General features: G+C 43.9%; 1 protein-coding gene across 5 annotated transcripts in view; it reads right to left on the bottom strand.

Moving 5' to 3' along the window:
• Positions 1-20310, bottom strand: part of LOC135092722 (uncharacterized) — a 101679-nt gene that overhangs the window by 43983 nt on the left and 37386 nt on the right. For all 5 annotated transcript variants that reach the window (XM_063991357.1, XM_063991361.1, XM_063991359.1 and 2 more), the window contains 3 exons: positions 13555-13780; positions 12835-13042; positions 9601-9753 (listed from right to left, as the gene is read on the bottom strand). In XM_063991357.1, coding sequence (XP_063847427.1) covers positions 9601-9753; positions 12835-13042; positions 13555-13780 — 587 coding nt within the window. The remainder of the gene's footprint in view (positions 1-9600; positions 9754-12834; positions 13043-13554; positions 13781-20310) is intronic.

Genomic DNA, 20310 nt, shown 5'->3' with positions numbered 1-20310 from the left:
AGCCATCACCGCCTTGCAGGCCAACATGGCGGCGCTCATCACACGAGGCAATGTGGCGCCCGCCCCTCGGGTGCCTCTCTCGGCTGCCCCCGAGAAATGCGACCTGGATATGACACCAGCTGCATTCAGGTCGTGGAAACGGTCCATGGAGTGCTGGCTTCTCCTCTGCAAGTGGCCACGCCAGGAAGCGGTCCATCACGTCAGACTCCTCTGTGGCCCCCCGCTGCAACGTGCCTTGGACGCCAGATTCACCTTCGACCAGTGGAGCGCCCTCACACAGCAGGAGGCGCTGGACGCCATTGGTAACCTAGTGCTTCGCTCCTCCAGCCCGGCAGTGCAGTGGGCAGAGTTTTTCGGTGTCAGCCAAGGGCAGGACGAGTGTGTTAGTGACTACTTCGTACGGGGCGCCCAGAAAGTGAACGACTGCGCTTTCGAGTGTCCCCAGTGCAGCCTGAACCTCTCTGAGTACTTGCTATTGAAAAAGCTTGTGGTAGGCATCCGCGACATGGGCTTCAAACAGCAGGTGTATCAAGCGTGTGACTCGTTAGGCAGTGTGGACGCCCTAAGGGCCATGTGTTGTGCATATGAGGCCAACACACCACAGGCGTGGGCGGTTGGCGGGAAAGCAGTCGTGCAGCTGGCACCGTGCGGGCCAAGGAGGACGGGGACCAGACGCCCGACGCTGCCGCTGCCACCACCTCTGGCAAGACACAGCCCTCACGTACTTGCTGGAACTGTGGTACTTCGCACGCCCCTGACAGAGCTTCCTGCCCGGCCAGGGAAGCAGTCTGCGTCGCCTGTCGTAAGAAAGGTCACTTCAAGAGGTGCTGCAGGAGCTCCAAGCGCCCACACGGCACTGCATCTGCCTACGCCGTCTAGGGATCAGTGACAACGGCAGGCGCGAACGTGTCCCGCCAACCCACCATGGAGGTAACAGTGGCGCTTGGCAAGGGCGCCAAGCACCGCACAGCAGCTGTGGCGGACACCGGCGCCCAGGTGTGCGTCGCGGGGGCGGCCCTCCTGTCCAGTCTCAACATACAACCCACGCAGCTACAGGGATGTGCAGGCTTGCGGGATGTAGCGGACTTGCCCTTACGGTGCCTCGGATCGTGCCGGTGTGACATTTACCTTGGCGGCCATGCTACACAGCAAGAAGTATACTTTGTACCTTCCGCCAGGTCGCTGTTCCTGTCACTGAGCGCGTGCAAGGAGCTGGGGCTGGTGCCCGCCGGCTTCCCTCACCACTCCCTGCCGACAGTGCAAGCAGTGTAAGCGCGTGACACGACCGCCGAGCCTGCCCAGCCGCCTGCCAAGCCCGCCACGATACCATTCCCGCCACACGAGGAGCACGTACGACGGCTAGAGGAGTGGCTACTACAACACTTCTCGGCCTCCGCCTTCAACACCACAAGGAGCCCGCTGCCCGTGATGGACGGCGAGCCTCACCACATCCACCTGGCACCCAACGCTGTCCCCTACGCTTGCCACACGCCCGCCTCAGTGCCGAAACACTGGGAGGACGAGGTGAAAGCCCAGCTTGAAGACGACGTACGGCGAGGCGTCATAGAGCCCGTCCCGGCAGGGGAACCCACGTAGTGGTGTGCCCGCATGGTTGTGGTAGCAAAGAAATCAGGGCAACCGCGGCGCACCGTCGATTACCAGCGCCTCAACGCCGCATGCCGCAGAGAGACACACCAGACCCCCGTCCCCTTTGACATGGTGTCTAGTGTCCCCAAACATTGCTTTAAGACAGTGGCTGATGCTTATTGGGGGTACCACCAAGTCAGGCTGGACGAGGAGAGTCGAAGTCTCACCACCTTCATCACCCCATGGGGGAGGTTCAGGTACCTCCGGACCCCCATGGGCCACTGTTCTGCTGGCGACGCATACACAAAGCGCTTTGATGACGCCATCCAAGGCATCGTGAGGAAGCACAAGTGTATCAATGACACCCTCCTCTACGACAGCAACATCAAAGACACATTCTGGCACACGTACGAGTTTCTGGCGACCTGTGCAGCCAAGGGGATTACTTTGAAGCCTGAAAAATTCCAGTTCGCACGGAGGGAGGTGGATTTCGTGGGTTTTCGCCTCGGCTGGGAGGAGTACAAACCCACAGACGAGCGCCTAACGGCAATCAAAAGCTTCAGGATGCCTGACAAGCCCTCCATCTCAGACATCAGGTCGTGGTACGGGTTTGTCAATCAACTTGCCCCATTCCTCGCCACAGCCCCAATCATGAACGCCTTCAGGGAGCTCCTGAAGAAGCCGTGCGGAAAGGCTGTGTACTGGGACGAGCACCTGCAGGAGAAATTCCGCTGCGCTCAGGACACCATATGCCAGCTTGCAAAGGACGGCCTGGCATATTACGACAAAACCCGCCCCACAGTTGCCCTCACAGACTGGAGCAGGGAGGGCATTGGATTCATTATCCTGCAGCAGTTCTGCCACTGCTCGTCTGCTGCCGCTCCCTTCTGCTGCAGGGCGGGCTGGCATCTGGCCCTGTGCAGAAGCCGCCACCTCACGGCCGCCGAGACTGGTTACGCCGCGGTAGAGGGGGAAACCTTGGCTGTGGTGTGGTGCCTCCAGAAAGCCCGGCTGTTCTTGTTGGGGTGCCCGAACCTCACCATCGTCACCGACCACCGCCCTCTCACCAAGCTGCTGGGGGACAGGGCCCTCACAGAAGTCATCAACCCACGACTCTTCCGGCTCAAGGAGCGAACGCTACAGTACCGCTTTCAAGTCAAATATCTGCCAGGAAAAAGGAACGCCGCAGCCGACTTCCTGTCCAGGTACCCAGCCCTCAGAAGCCCCACCACAGACACCGACACCGACCTGGATGAGGACCTCACCGAGGCAGTAGCAGCCATGGTCATCGCCACAGCCGAACACGAGGGTCACGTTCTCGACGAGTCAGCGGTGAGAAAATCTGCAGCCGACGACCCTGTCTACCAACTACTACTGGCCAAAGTGTTGGCCGCAGACTGGCACCCACACAAGGCGCAAGAAGTGGCCTGCCTGCGCCCGTTCTATGGCGTGAGGGACCGGTTGGCAGTCTCTCAAGACCTTGTCAGATACACCTTTGACCAGGGTTGTGTGCGACTCGTGATTCCTGAGCCCCTCCGCCCACAGGTAGCAGCAAACTTACACGCTGGTCACCAAGGGCTAGATTCCATGCTGCGGAGGGCAAGGCAATGTGTATACTGGCACGGGTTGGAAGGGGACCTGCAGCACTACCGGGCGTCGTGCACGTCATGCGAGACGCACGCTCCCTCTCGGCCCTCAGAAACACTCGTCATCACGCCGCCCCCAGAGTACCCATTCCAATCCACAGTGGCGGACATGTTTCAGCATGAGGGGCACACCTACATGGTCTACGCTGACAGGCTCACTGGATGGCTAGAACTCGCCCATTTCCCACACGGTGCTACATCTAATAAAATCAAGAGTCAAATGAGGCAGTACTTCACGCGATGGGGCGCCCCGGAACAGCTGTCCACTGATGGGGGCCGAACCTGGCGAGCGAGGAAATGTCGGAATTCCTCAAGAAGTGGGGTGTCATTGCACGCCTGTCCTCAGCACAGTACCCACAGTCAAACGGGCGGGCCGAAGCAGCGGTCAAGACGGCCAAAAGAATCATCAGAGCCAACACAGGTAGCGGGGGCTCATTGGACACGGACAAAACCTCCCTCGCTGTGCTGCAGTACCTTAACACCCCGCTGCGATCTGTCAACAAGTCCCCCGCCCAACTTGCCACCGGAAGGCAGCTGCGTGATGGCGTGCCAACGGCCCGACGACATTACAAGGTGGACAGGCACTGGGGAAGGACGCTGCGTGAGAGAGAAGTGAAAATGGGGGAGGAAGGCAACACCCTGATGGCAACCTGCACACCCAGACAGCTCCGGCCCCTGTCCCCCGGCACACGAGTAAGGATGCAGAACCAGGCCTCGGGCACATGGGACCACACGGGCTTGATCGTGGAGGCGCTGCCCTACAGGCAGTACACCGTCAGGCTTGATGGTAGCGGCCGAATAAGCCTCAGGAACAGGAAGCATCTGCGGCCCGTCGCTGAGTCAACCCCACCGCCCGCACCGCCAACCCTGCGCCCACCAACCCTGCCGGCCGCTCAACCAACCATGACACCCGCACAAGTCTCAACCCCAACCCAACCTCAGCTACGCCCCGCACCCAGGAGGCAGGTGCGGCGACCGGGGTGGCTGAGCGACTATGTGTAACACACACATGCACGCACATACACATATCAGATTAATGTGTTGCAGGCACACATTTATCTTACAGGGGGGGATATTGGATATATTATTATTTGTACGATATGTTTTCCCGGCGGCAAGCCAAGCAATGCTTGTCGCCAAGAGTGTATCCTCAGTTCCGGGCCGAGCCCAATAAAGGAGAGACGTGTGTCCCTGTGTCTCGCTCCCCTGCCTAGCTATCTTACAAACAGGATTTGATTGATGAAAATGCACTAAATAGGAATGCTGGACAAAGAAAGAGTAAATATAATCAATAGTATATTCTGAAATGTGTCCTTTAAGGGACTGCCACCATATCTTTTTCTTACACATTTCATGACCTTTAAGCTGATAAGTTCCCTAAAAATGTAAATATCAGGATGTATATAAAATAGCTGTGTTTATTTACATTTTCATACTCGATCATTGCCTGGTCCAGAGACGCCAATTTATGTTTGTTTGTTTTTTGTTTTTTTCTCTTGCTCTCCTAGTGCTATTGAGAACACATCAATAGCCAGAATTGTTCAAGATTTGCATACAGTCCATGATATATGATACATGTCACCCCAAACAATATTACCATTTATACCTCCACTCCATTTATAAATTATATTTTGATAGAATATGCCAATGAAAAACATGTTTTTTTCCGTTTTTTTTTATGCCAACTTTTATAATGGGTTAATAATAATAGAAAAACATTATCCTGTCTTTTAATATCACATGTGTTTAATGTTTATGAGGATGAGGAATGAGGAGTTTATGAACAAAGTATGTGCATGAAATGCTGGATCCTAATGCACGACACCTAATCATCTAATATGCTTCTGTATAATTATATTATTGTAGGTCTATGCGTATTGGACTATAATGCATGTACATACAGTCTATAATTCAATAATTAATTGTGACTATAGATTAACTATAATTTTTACTAATAAACATATATGTAGAGAGAAGGATAAGTTGAGTAGGCTTATCATGTGGGTGTGTGTGTGTTTATGTATGTGTGACATCCAGAGGTGAGATGTTAGTGTTGGAAAATTGTTTTGAGTTAGTGATATTATGCATTGCTGAGATTGAACTTTGCCTTAGGGCCCACATCAGGAATAATGCTGGTTACAATAAATAGTGGTGTGTTCTCTCTGATGAGACGTGTTTCGTAGTATTCTCATTCTGACATCAATGTGACAAGATATTATAGTGTGTGTGTGTGTGTGTGACTATAAAAAGCATACACACTCTAATGTCTTAGCACACGGGTAATGAGCGACCGAAGTGAGGATGATAGAGCGGTACAAAACACTTCTCATCGAAATGAACACACCACTTATTATATCTTAACCAGCATTATCGCTGATGTGAGCCACAAGGCAAACTACAATGTCAGCAATGCATAATGTCACTAACTCAAAACAACCTTTCAACACAACCCTCTCATTCATGGATGACACACACAATATATCTACTCAACTTATCCATATCTCTGCTTATAAGATTATCAGTAAAAATTATGATTAGTCTAGTCACCTTTATTAAAGATTTATATACTCTACATGCATTATAACCCAATATAGACTTAAAATAATATAATTATATAGAAGAATATTAGATGATTAGGTGTCATATGCTATCCGGAAGGAGTTAGAGGGATGCCATCTCTTTACTGTGCCTTTCAATTTCATGTTTGATCTTCATGTCGACATATTCTCTGAGTCTTGCATAATATGCCATCATTTCTTGTTTCTCTTTTTCTAGTACTTCCAAGTGTTTCTGGTGAAGCTGAAGGTCCAGTTCCTTATTTATTATTTATGTGATTTCTTTCTGAAGCCAGCTTTAGAGCTTCCTGCTTCCTAGTGGTCGTTAGCCTTTTTCTGATACTCCTCTGCTTTGCAGCCATTGGCTGAGCAATGGTGCATGCAGCACTGACAGAGGAGTGGGGCACAGGCAGAGGAGGAGTAAGGTGCAGATCACTGGCAGAGGAAGAGTGGGCCACTGGCAGAGGAGTGGGGCATAGATCATTGGCAGAGGTGTGGGACACTGGCAGAGGAGGAAGCTCCTCCACGTGTGCCACAGAAAATATTACAGAGCCATCCTCTAAAAAAAAAAAAAAAAAAAACACTTATTTTTCAGGAAATTAACCAAGGAATCCACTTGTACCTTAATGTTCAATATTAGTCCACACATACAATATTATGCTGAAGATAACCTATACATGTTGCAGGTATTATTGATCTCTAAAGATAAGTAGAGGTTGAATTAAAAATATATAACAGCAAGTGCATTATGTAGATGAGTCAGTCAAGCACTTTCAAGTAAATGTTTTAATGAATACTAACAAAAAGAGACCAAAACTTTTCAGAGCAAAATAATTAAGACTTTGTAAGATATTTTATCAACAAAACCTGTAACCCTCATGATGAAGTTGGAAAAATTAGATTATTAAAAAAAAAAATCTGTTACAAAATAAACTCCCTCAGAGTGACTTACCAACATTTTCAGACTGAAGTTCTTCGTGGTATCCACGGTCACTGTTCCACTCATTTGGGAGAGGCTGTAGCTCTTCCTCCAGCAAAGGAAGGACAGCGACGGAAAAAGAGTCCAACGGCTTTGGTGATGGACCTCCTCCTGTCTTCACCCTCTCAGCCTTTTGGCGGGAGTAATCCTTCTTGTCTCTGAAAAGGTGTTCATGATGATTATTTGGTTAACCTTATAACACTAAACTTGGTAATGTACATGCAATCTATCATTTTCTTTGCTTTATGGTCAACTCGACCCCCAGTCATCTCAGCGCTAGTTAAGCTGGTATATTTTAAATTTTTTCCCATTTCACAATTCACTTGGATATTTACTCTGGTTGCTTTATGTGTATTTTCGATGAATTTGCTGCTTCTGTGCAAATCATAAGTTTTCCCATCTCCTCCCCTCAAAACTTAAGATTTGTGAAAAGATTAGTAAAACATACTCATTCAAGTTAAAACATACCAAAAAGTACCAGCAAAAAAAATATTGCAAGGTGACCTAACCTAACCTGACCTACACTAACCTGAACCACTACAGTAACAGCATTTCTATCCACCAGTTTGAGGTGCATATTGTATAAAAAAAATTATATATATATATATATATATATATATATATATATATATATATATATATATATATATATATATATATATATATATATATATATATATATGATGAGGAGTATCAGATGTTGGCCTACCAATGTCAGAGGAGGAACGATCTGAAGCAATACTGTTCAATTTAACTCCATCCCAATAAACCTCAACCACACCTCTACAGCCCATATTCACTCTGGCCTATACTTCTTCCAACTTCCTGAAGTTGTTTTGATTAGTTAATTTAGATCAAATTCATCAAATTATGTAAAGTTAAGTTGGTTGAAAATATAAATTCCTAGAACATTAAAGGAACTTTTAACTAAATTCAGAACCTAAAAATATATCAGAAAAGAAAAAAAAATTGTCCAAAAGACAGGTTTGAAAATCTTACAAATATTTTATATATATTTTTTCACTACCTACCTACCACAAAGTTACACCACAAGCAAAGAAAAGAAGGTGGTAAAATTAACTTAATTCCATTCACATTGTCATGTATTATATTTCATTTAGGAAAAACAATGTCACTCACCTGTTTTTAAGATTCTCCCATATCTTCGGCAATTGCTGAGGAGTTTTTTGGTGACGGTTAGATCACAAAACTTGTTGGCAATCTCCTGCTACGCCTGTGACTTCTTGTTACTAGCATAAAATTTCATACTTTTATCATTCAGGACATCTATATGGTCCTTAACGAGCTCCAGCAGTACCTCTTTATCCAAAATGGATACAAGAGAGGCACGAGAAATCGCGGTAGCGTTAATGCAGGAAGCCATGATGATAACAGCTGGTGTAAACAAACTTGGATTTCCCACGCGTTTTCAGTGGCTGATGTGCTAAGTCGAGCAGGGACAGAAAATGTTAGCACTGGCGGCCACTCACGTTCACCAACCCTGGTGATCGACAACCTTGGCGAACATTGTGTTTTTAAAGTAAGGACTTCCTCACTCATGCGGTCGCCTGGCGCAGCTTCTCCAGGTGATCGCCAGGCCTGACGAAGGTTTTTAAAAGTACGGCCCTTAAGGCAGTGAAGTTGACAAAGAATGTGTCTTGGCCCCTTAGTCCAAGAGTGCTTAATCTTAACATTAAACCAGCATGGGTAATGTACACCAACGATGAACTCGACAATCAGTCACAGATTCTTAAAGGCTTTTCCTTTGAGCTCATGCTTTGACACCCACAACCAAAAAATCTGTTAGCAGTGGTCAGCCAGTGACTGGTTTACTGGTCCTATTTCCAATAGAGAAAATTTTGTAGGAATCACTCCATCTCTGATTGCTGATACAATTGTATAGCTGTAGTATTGATCAGTGGAAAGATTTTGCACCATTTCCTGAAGTATCTTGGTAAGAGGAGGACCTAAAGGTATATGAGTGAAATTTGGGTTGATATCCAAGTCTGCAACAGAGTCAAAGAGCTTTTCCTACTGGCCTGGAACATCTGTTGTCAGATGGTATTGGGCCATCCAGGTTGATGATGAAATGACAGGGAGGAAGTTTCCCAGTGTGCAGGTTACAGACCAACCAAACAAGCTTTCTGCCAAAATGGAGCTCCATTTTTTGCATTACTCCAGCATTTACACCTGTGTTTACATTTTGTGGAGTCTCCTCCAATGGCCATTAAGCTTTTATCCAAACCCCTTTCCCTCAGCCATGCAAACATAGCCTTAGTGATCTTCTCTGCATGTGATTCTTCTTTTGTAACCTTTTCTGGGACAAAGTGGAAGAGGTAATTGTTCCCAGGCTCACTGATGACAGTGAAATGCTCCTCTTTTGTTTTTCTTGGAAACATTTGGCTACTTGCAGTACTGATGTACTGCAGTACAAGTACTGCAGTACTTGTACTGATGATAGAAAAGAGTAAATTAAATTTTTTTATGGGTAACTAAAAAAAATAGTAAAATATTAAATGACCCAGAACCAACAATATATTTCAACTTCAAATTGATGTAGGTTAGATCAATCAGAATTAAACTTTTCTGCCAAAAGTATGTCATAGGTGGAAACAGGTTGGCATGTATGTGGATGATAGGTGGATACAGGTAGACATATTTACTGAGTCTATTCCAGTCACCTATCACTATTTGAGGGCAACTTCTTCTTGTCTTTTACTGAATTTAAGTTTATCAAGCCAGAATCTGCTACTGTTACTCCTAACTCAATTACTCAGGCTAAGCATTCTGACTACACCACACTTGAATAACCCAACATTTCTTTAGTACTCACTTCAGAAAGCTCTGTTAAGAAGGTCTTTGTGTTGCTTAAAGTTTGTGCCAACAGTTCCTCTGATTTCTTGGGGGTTAGGTGGTTCATGAGGCCAAGCTGAACCACAGCTTCCTTCATTCTGACTAGTCTTGCCTCCAGTCCTTTTCCAGTCTTCTGTAAACAGAGGAATCACATTGCCAGTTGATAGGACAGTATTCTGAAACACTTATGTGTTACACCACTACATTCAAAAGGCTCTAGTTGGTGACACAAGGTTTTAAAGCTGTTTTTATTGTTTTAGTGACAGGTTAATAAGATTTCTGCATCATTAACAGAAAAAAACACTTGAGAACCCAAATGATCATCTATGTAGCCTTTGAAAATAGTCATGTTGAAGTTACTCTGGTTTTTAAAGATGTTTGTACAGTTCTATTGACAGATTAACAAGACTTGTAAATTTTTAATGGAAGAAATACTCTTGAGAATGCAGCTAATCATCTCTGGCATTTGAAAATAGTCATGTTGAAATAGCATAGGTTTTCTAGGGTGTTTTTATGATTTGAGTGACAGATTAACAAGATTTCTACATTATTAGCAAGAGAAAACTTGAAATTCCAGCTAATGATTCCTTTGTGGGCTTTGAAAAAAAGTTGTGGTGAAAGAGCAAAGCATTTCAGAATATGGGTCAAGGTCAGTACTGATACACACACACACACACACACACACACACACACACACACACACACGTGGATATTGTTGAAGACGTGAACTATGATTGTCCAGTAGGAAAAAGGGACCATGTTATGATAAAGTTTCATATAAAAGAAAAGGAATAAGATGGTAGATGTGAAGGTTATAGGAATGAAAGACTTAACTATGGTAAGACTAATTGTTGAACTAATGAAGAGATACTTTGGTGAGATGGACAGGAATGCCCTTATGACAGCAGAAAGTGTGCAAAAGAGGTGGAAAGCATTCATCAGTATTTATGAGGAGGAAGTGAGATGTGTACCAAAGTAAATACAACAAGAAGACATAACAAAGACTGGTATAATAGAAGATGCAAAGTAGTGAGGCATGGAACAGATGGAGGAGAAAATGAACGCAGATGTGGCAAAACTACACAACTGCAAGAAATGAGTATGTAAGGGTTATCAGAGAAGAAAGGACAAGCTATTGGAAGGATGTTATGGACAAATGTAAGCAGGAACCAAAAAATATTCTTCAGATATGTGAATAGCAAAATGAAAATCAGAAAAGGAATAAATAGGTTTAAAGTGAACAGTCAGATGTGTGAGAATCCAGTTGAAATGGCAGAGATGAGTTTTTCATTCAGTGTTCACAGAAGAGAGGACATTTGTGGGGCAGAGTGAGATGAGCAAAGAAATGGGTCAGGAGGAAATCCAAGTGACTGAGGAAGATGTGCAGAAACAGTTGGAGGGACTAGATGTTAAACAGGTCCCTGGAACTGATGGAGTGTTGGGATGGTATTGAAAGAATGCAATCAGCAGGTGACGTGGGTGGTTCACAGTATTACTGAGAGATCCTTAAATGAAAGTAGTCCTTCTTGAATGGAAGACAGCAAACATAGTTCCAATCTATAAAGGTGGTAACAAAGAAGAGCCACTGAACTATAGTGTCTCTAACATGTGTGGTATGCAAGATGTGTGAAACATTAGTGAAGGATAAATGGATGCAGTACCAGGAAGAAAATTAAGTGATGATAAAGCAACAATTTGAATAAGAAGAGGGAAGTTGTGTGTTACAAACTTGCTGAGTTTTATTAGAGAGTGGAATATAATACAAGAGAGAGAGAGATGGATAGGCAAACTGTGTATATCTAGACCTGAAGAAAACCTTTGATAAAGTGCTGCACAGGAGATTGGTGTGGAAGTTGGAGCATGATGGTGATCTGAGGGGTGGTCTGCAGAGATGGATGAAGAATTTTTTGATTGATAGGAAGATGTGAACAGTGGTAAAACATTGAGAGTCATTGTGGAGGAAAGTCAAAAGAGTACCCCAAGGCTTAGTACTGACACCAATCATGTTTGTATACACTAAATGATATGATAGCATGAATAGCTACATGAGCCTTTTTTTTAGATGATGCCAAGTTGCTGAAAAAAAGTTGAAAGAAAATTGTGGAGTGTTGCAAGAAGATATGAACAAGATTTCAGATGAGTCATGATGGGAAACAGAATTTAATCTAAAGAAATGTAAAGTAATAAAGTTTGGAAAGTGTGAGGAGAGTAAAAGGAAATTATGTGTTGAATGGTGAGAAGTTGAGTAGAGCAGAAGAGGAAAAGGATGTGGTTGTTACTATGATTGAAAATTTGACACAGGAGACACACATTAGCAACATTACAGGAGAAACTTGTAACTTGTTGAGAAGAATAAGGCTGGCCTTTGTGTATACAGATGAAGAGATGATCAGGAAGATGATTATATCACTGATTAGATCTAGACTGGAGTATGCAGCTGTAGTGTGGTTGCCCTACAAGAAAAAAATGTAAGAAAGTTGGAGAGAGTTGACAGAGCAGCAAGGAAGACTGTACCAAGTACCAGGGACTTGTCATATGAAGACAGATTGGCAAGGTTACATCTACCAACACTGTGAAAAAGGAGAGAATGGAGGACTTGATTGTAATATATAAAGAGTATGAGAAAGTGAAGGAGGTGGACTAGAGTGACTTGATGGTTTGGGACACACAAGATACTAGGACATGGAAGGAGGCTGAAGAAGAGTGTTTGTAGAAGAGATGTCAAAAAGTATAGTTTTCTATATAGAAGTATAGATGTATGGAACAGTCTGGATAAGGAGATAGTAAATGCAAGGATTCAGGGATAAGCTGGATATTAAAAGATATGGAGATGGGACAGCATCAGCAGACCTCTTGTCCCATAAAAGCACAACTAGGTAAATATAACTAGGTAAACAAAGACTGGGACTCTTGAAGCACACTCACCACATACTACATGAGAGAGAGAGAGAGAGAGAGAGAGAGAGAGAGAGAGAGAGAGAGAGAGAGAGAGAGAGAGAGAGAGAGAGAGAGAGAGAGAGAGAGAGAGAGAGAGAGAGAGAGAGAGAGAGAGAGAGAGAGAGAGAGAGAGAGGATTGTGAATATGCTAGACACACACAGTAGTAGTAGTAGTTAGGTTTGGTTAGTTTAGGTTTAGTACACACATACATACATACACACACACACACACACACACACACACACACATATATTGGGATTCTCAAAGCACACTCACCACACATTTCATAAAACTGTTGTATTCTTCAGCAACATTATAAGAGGTACTGCCCAGAGATAGGAGGTTGCTGTGGTGTTCCTCAAGGCAAACTTTCCTGGACGGGTCATCACTGAAGGGCGATCCAGGTGCAGTGGGATGTAGGCTCATCATGAAGGCCTCTGGCTTATCCGCATCAACATCAAGCTCTATGTTGAAGAATGGTGTGCTGGGGAGAAGAGAGAAAAAGAGAGAGGGAGAGATGAGTGAGACCAAAAAATTATGAACCAAGGAAGGAATAAAACATGAAGATAAAGGTTAGGAGAAGTAAATTTAGCGAGAGAGCTCCATGTTGAAGAGTGGTGTACTGAGGGGAGAGAGAGAGAGAGAGAGAGAGAGAGAGAGAGAGAGAGAGAGAGAGAGAGAGAGAGAGAGAGAGAGAGAGAGAGAGAGAGAGAGAGAGAGAGAGAGAGAGAGAGAGAGAGCAAAGAATAATGAACCAAGAAAGGAAAAGACAGACATAGACCTGAGAGAAAGTTTATGAATGCAGTGAAGGAAGATGTGCTTGTAATTGGTATGACTGAGGAAGGTGCAGAAGAGAGTGTGTTGATCTGCTTGATCCCCAGTGGTACCCTGACAAGGCCACCACCACCACCACCACCACCACCACAGAAGAAGAAGTAAACAACAAGAGAAGGAGACCAGTGGAGAGTATCATACATTCATTCACATTCAACTCACAAGCCATTTTTCATCATGTTGCCCAAAGCTTCACTCAGGTCAAAGGTGAAGTCTAAGCCAGTCAGCTCTACGTCAGTGAACTGATAGGCGCCAAACATGTCCTTGATGGGTTTTGCCCAGTCCTGCCTGGCATCCTGACTCCCCAGGTTGAGGCAGCTGTCGTAAAAAGCCTTCATTTTGCCTCCCCCAGTGCTGGTGTCACTGCTGTTCAGTCCGTTCAGCTGGCCTGCCAATTATAACAGCACATTTTTAGATTTTAGTTTCTCTCTCTCTCTCTCTCTCTCTCTCTCTCTCTCTCTCATGTATTTACCTAGTAATTTACAAGGCCTGAGCTACACTTGTGTGGTCCTCTCTCCATATCTGCAAGTCTAATTTTTCCTTTAGTTAGTTTCTTTAGTGTGTGTGTGTGTGTGTGTGTGTGTGTGTGTGTGTGTGTGTGTGTGTGTGTGTGTGTGTGTGTGTGTGTGTGTGTGCTGTTGCTGAAATACACACACACACACACATACATACACACATTAAAGGAACTAACTAAAGAAAAAAGTTGTTGATTTCCATGATAAGACCAAGATTGGAATATGTGGCAGTGGTGTGGTCTCCTCATACAAAGAATATTATAAAATTAGAAAGAGTACAAGGAGTGATCACTAAGATGGTTCCAGAGTTGAGTAAGTCGAGATTAAGAGAGATTAAGAATGTTAGAAATTCCTATCCTTGAAAATAGGAGAGAGAGAGAGGGAATTTAATAAACATCTATAGAATGATAAATGGTATGGAATATGTGGATAAAGAATTTTTTATAACTTTAGACACACAGAGTACAAGGGGACACAGTAAGAAGATGAAGAAAGTTAACTGTAGAAGAGACATCAAGAAGTGTAGTTTTCCTCCCAGAATTGTGAATAAATGGAATGAACTCAGCGAAGACGTTGTCAAAGCCATGACTGTCCATGCCTTTAAGACCAAACTGGATAGATACAGAGACGTGATACTATGAGATTACTCCCCTCCTGTAAACCACAACTAGGTAAACACAACTAGGTAAATAAATACACATTAGATTAGATTATTTTAGATTATTCTATTGACCACAACAGCTGGAATTAATATAACACAAAAAATGAGTTAAAGTGGTCCAGTAAAGTAAGAATAAGTGTAATAAATAGCGTATATATATATATATATATATATATATATATATATATATATATATATATATATATATATATATATATATATATATATATATATATTGTTGTGTGCAGCAAAATAACATAATATAAAATTAAGAAAGTAGTAAGGGTGTGAGAGAAAAGAATAAAGAACAAGAGAGAGAGAGAGAGAGAGAGAGAGAGAGAGAGAGAGAGAGAGAGAGAGAGAGAGAGAGAGAGAGAGAGAGAGAGAGAGAGAGAGAGAGAGAGAGAGAGAGAGAGAGAGAGAGAGAGAGAGAGGTTGGGGACGAGACTTAGATGTGTCTCAGACATGGAGCTACCAAGCCTGAAGCTTCTAGAATGCTATTTATTCAAGCAGTCACTCATGTTCCCCATATAAATTTCCTTATTTCCCCTTGTCCATTCTATCTGAATCTCACCCAGTATTTAGTAGAAGAGATGCTCTTGACCATAAAGTAACCCCCCTAATTTAATTAGTAGAATTTTTAGAAGTGTTTTATTCATGTAAAGACAGTGCAGAAAGTAGAGTGTGGACAAGTGTATGCATGTGTGTCACCCACCCTCTTGTAGCAGAATGGGAGAAAGTGTTGGGTGCACTTTCCCACAGTTATTCACTACCCAGCGCTTCGACAGAACAAATGTATTGAGACAAGCCCTAATATCTGACGGAGACTGAGGCAGGACAAGAGTTAGTCAGGTCAGTTGCCTTAAGGGGATAAGTGAGTCGTTACCAGCCATACACCCCAGCCTACTTATATAGAATAGGAGTCTCCATGGTAGTCTGCCAGGAAGGGTAGTTGTGTATAACACTCTCCATACCCAGGGAAGTGACTCCTTGGCAATGTGTGAAGGCCAAGCTCTTGTACACTGAGTGGTGAATGACCATCCTTTGTGTTCATGGGCACTCGTTTTGTAGTAGTTTCTCATATTTCTTATTAGTGACCTTGTTTTGTCTTAAATGCTACTGCTGACACTGCAAACCAAAAATCACTTCTACAAACCACAAATCCGAAAACACACAACCTACCTTCCACAACCACAAATCTGCAAACCTTCTGACATTTACTTTTCCACAACCACAAATCCACAAACCACAAACCATTCCTTAATATCTTTTTCTTTTTACGACAAAAGCATTAAAAGATGGTTAAAAGAACTGAAAAAGATAGATCAATCAATTATTGCAGAGATAAATAAATGTGTTGTTTAACTTTATTTTAGTGTTATCTTTATCATTATAATTTTTAATGTTATTTTAATGTTATGTTACCTAGGTTGTGCCCTGCCTGGGCTACCCACCTGCATGGTAGAAAAAGCTAAGGTATATAGATAGATAGATAGATGGATATTAATTTTTAATGTTATTATCACAGGGCAGTCAGAGATTAGAACCCAGGCCCACTTAACACCTGGTGGACCCGGATTCAAATCCCCCACTGCCCCATGTTGAAATTTGCTTAATTAAGTCCTCCAACAACAATGAAGGTAATTCTGTCTTGAGCAGGACCATGTTGCCCTTCATGAAGGTCAAATGGTCAAACTTTTCAGAGGTCAGGCTGGCCCTTTTTGGGTTCATTATGTCTGACCCTTGGGAGAATAGTCTTCCACGGCTGCAGAACTAGGGATAGCTGTGCTATACATCAACCCAGGCTGCTTGCCAAAGGGTGGGAAACTTGCTCTGGTCCAAGCTGCAGTTGGTGCTTCTTTCAGAGCACCAAGTGTTAAAATTCCTTGCTTGTTGGAGAGGTGGGTGTGGTTGCTGACCTCCATTGCCCCAGACCCAGGCATGTTCACTCTCAATTCCTTGAAGAAGTCATCCTCTCCATTTTCATCTGCACTGCTGGTGCTGGCTTCTGCTGTATTAATGGCAACAGCATGCTCCTTTATTTCTTTCAACAACCTTGACCTCACTGTATCAACCTTGTCTGGGTTGAGAAGGTGGACCACAGACAGCTTGAAGCGGGGCTGGATTGCAGTCATCATGAGGAGGTCCATCTCACTGCAGAGAACCTAGCTTTGAAACCCTTCAGTCTCTTCTCTTCACTCACAGGGTTGTCAAGGAGGTACTCCAACAATAGTTGGGCATACTTTAAATTGTTGGTTCTCATGGACTCCAGCTTATTCCTGAGGATATAGAGGGTAGGAAGCAGGACCTCCCCGTAGGCCTCTTTCTCTGACTGGAGTTTGTCCAGGCTGGTCACCACTGGCTTCATCACTGTGAGGTATTCTGTAATGAGATCCTTGTCTGTCTGGTTGAAGGTGGACAAGTTGTTATCCAGGCAGATCATATTAATTTGGGCCAGCTTTGTGTTGAGGTCATCATTCAACACTTCTACTGAGTTGTAGAGGGATTTCCTGCAGGTGATGTTGGGGGTCTTGAGTTTCCTGCCCACCTCCCTTTTGATGGTGGCTGCAGTGGTTGGCATCCTATTCTATTTGTTCCACAGAGCCTGTGCCTTGCCTTTCACCTTGGAGAAGCATGGGCGGGTACCTGATGACCAGGAGGGAACTTTCTCCACATCAACTGTGGCCAACAAGTTGAGTGTGTGAGCTGCACACCTGTGGTGGCTAGGCAAAGTCATGGTGTCAAGAGGCCTGAGCTGAGCTTGCTCCTCCTCGATCAGCTGGGTCAGATCAACTGGCTAAATTATAGGTTAACACTTTGAAATATGGCACTAAATGGGACAAAAATAGAGCACTAGTTATGGAATAAGAGGTGTAAATGTTTGGCACTAGATTATTATGAAAATTGCTAGATTTAGTGTCAAAAGTGCTAAGTTGGCAACACTAAGCCTGAGCTAAAGGCTTCTATAGTTGCCAACTTGACAGTTCAGATATGGCAAGTTTCAGCAACCCAAAACAAACTTGTGCTTGCTTCACAATGTGCTTTGCGGGCATGTTTGTGTGTGCAGAAGTAGTTCCGCAAACACAAATCCGTAAATTTGCGGGGATTTTGCCGCGAACGCAAATCTGCAAACAAAAATTACCTTCCACAATTGCGGAGTCTGAGGCTTGCAGAAGTGCCCATCTCTGCTGCTGGTTGACACAGTTCAGCCACAGACGATTTAAGTAATTAGCTGTGTAATGAACTTTACTCCCTCTTCAGGTCCTGAGATGGCCTGCTGCCAAGGAGACCATAAATGACACTACTCGGCTTAAGGCTATAACACACTGCTGGGCAGTTGATGGATTTGTTACAGAGGGCGGATGTCCAGCGAGGCATTATACCTCAACCATATACGTGTTACTGTATGTTATAACTGTTTCTCTTAAACATGGTTTTTGATCCTTTCACAGCTGTAGCAGTTAATTATTGTTAGCATATTTCCCTTGACTGTAGGTGGCTATAATAGACTGGCAACCTCAATTAGTGTGACTTGGTATTATGACTGTTGTGAAAAGGGTTCAGGAGTCACAAGGTACCCCTATACACCCATCTTTGAGCCCTGCACCAAGTCCATGCAGGAGATGGTTCAGGGAAGTTAGTCCAGGTGCGGCAGCTTTGTGAAGGGGCTGGGAATTGTGGTCGTAACAATATATATATATATATATATATATATATATATATATATATATATATATATATATATATATATATATATATATATATATATATATATATATATATATATATATATATATATATATATATATATATATATATATATATATATATATATATATATATATATATATATATATATATATATATAACTTCTGCAACATTCGCGGTCTAAGATCTAATTTTCAATCTGTAGAACACCACCTCTCCTCTTCTAAACCTCATCTTCTTTTCCTCACTGAAACTCAGGTGTCTGAGGCAACTGACAGTAGCCCCTTTTCTGTTCCCTCCTACTTTCTCTATCCTCATTTTCGATCCAAAGCTGGATGCTGCGTTTATGTGCGCAATGACTTAACCTGCTCTCGTGCCCACGTTCTTGAATCTTCCGAGTTTTCCACCATCTGGCTACGACTACAGAGTCATTCTCATACTAAATTTATCTGTGCTGTATACCTCTCTCCTAACTCCTCTGACTATAAGAAATTCTTTGACTACTTAACTTCCAAAGTGGAGCACATTCTGACCCTCTTCCCTTTTGCAGAGATCTCCATTCTTGGAGACTTCAATGTTCACCACCAGCTTTGGCTTTCCTCTCCCTTCACTGACCATCCTGGTGAACTAGCCTACAACTTTGCTATCCTCCATGACCTAGAGCAATTGGTGCAACACCCTACTCGTATTCCTGACCGTCTTGGAGATACGCCCAACATTCTTGACCTTTTCCTGACCTCTAATCCTTCTGCTTATGCTGTCACCCTTTCTTCTCCGTTGGGCTCCTCCGATCACAATCTCATATCTTTATCTTGTCCTATCACTCCAATCCCTCCTCAGGATCCCCCTAAGCGAAGGTGCCTCTGGCGTTTTGCCTCTGCTAGTTGGGGGGACCTGAGGAGGTATTTTGCCGATTTTCCTTGGAATGACTACTGCTTCCGTGTCAGAGACCCGTCTTTGTGTGCTGAGTGCATAACAGAGGTGATAGTGTCTGGCATGGAGGCATACATTCCTCACTCTTTTTCTTGACCTAAACCTTCCAAACCTTGGTTTAACACAGCTTGTTCTTGTGCTATACATGATAGAGAGGTGGCCCACAAAAGGTACTTAAGCCTTCCATCACCAGAATCTCATGCACTTTATATTTCTGCCCGGAACCATGCCAAGTCTGTTCTCCAACTACCCAAAAACTCCTTCATTAAAAGAAAATGTCAAAACCTTTCAAGATCTAACTCCCCTCGTGATTTCTGGCATCTAGCCAAAAATATCTCCAATAACTTTGCTTCTTCTTCTTTCCCTCCTCTACTTCAACCAGATGGCACCACTGCTATCACATCTATTTCTAAAGCTGAACTCTTTGCTCAAACCTTTGCTAAAAACTCTACCTTGGACGATTCTGGGCTTGTTCCTCCCTCTCCTCCACCCTCTGACTACTTCATGCCACGTATTAAAATTCTTCGTAATGATGTTTTCCATGCCCTCGCTGGTCTAAACCCTCGGAAGGCTTATGGACCTGATGGGGTCCCTCCTATTGTTCTCCAAAACTGTGCCTCCATGCTTGCACCTTGCCTAGTCAAACTCTTTCAGCTCTGTCTGTCAACATCTACCTTTCCTTCTTGCTGGAAGTTTGCCTACATTCAACCTGTTCCTAAAAAGGGTGACCGCTCTAATCCCTCAAACTACCGTCCTATTGCTTTAATTTCCTGCTTATCTAAAGTTTTTGAATCTATCCTCAACAGGAAGATTCTTAAACATCTATCACTTCACAACCTTCTATCTGATCGCCAGTATGGGTTCCGTCAAGGCCGCTCTACTGGTGATCTTCTGGCTTTCCTTACTGAGTCTTGGTCATCCTCTTTTAGAGACTTTGGTGAAACTTTTGCTGTTGCCTTGGACATATCAAAAGCCTTTGATAAAGTCTGGCACAAAGCTTTGATTTCCAAACTACCCTCCTACGGTTTCTATCCTTCTCTCTGTAACTTCATCTCAAGTTTCCTTTCTAACCGTTCTATTGCTGCTGTGGTAGACGGTCAC

Source organism: Scylla paramamosain, chromosome 40 (genome assembly GCF_035594125.1).
Source record: "Scylla paramamosain isolate STU-SP2022 chromosome 40, ASM3559412v1, whole genome shotgun sequence".
Lineage (NCBI taxonomy): Eukaryota > Metazoa > Arthropoda > Malacostraca > Decapoda > Portunidae > Scylla > Scylla paramamosain.
This window is presented reverse-complemented; position numbering and strand designations above follow the sequence as displayed.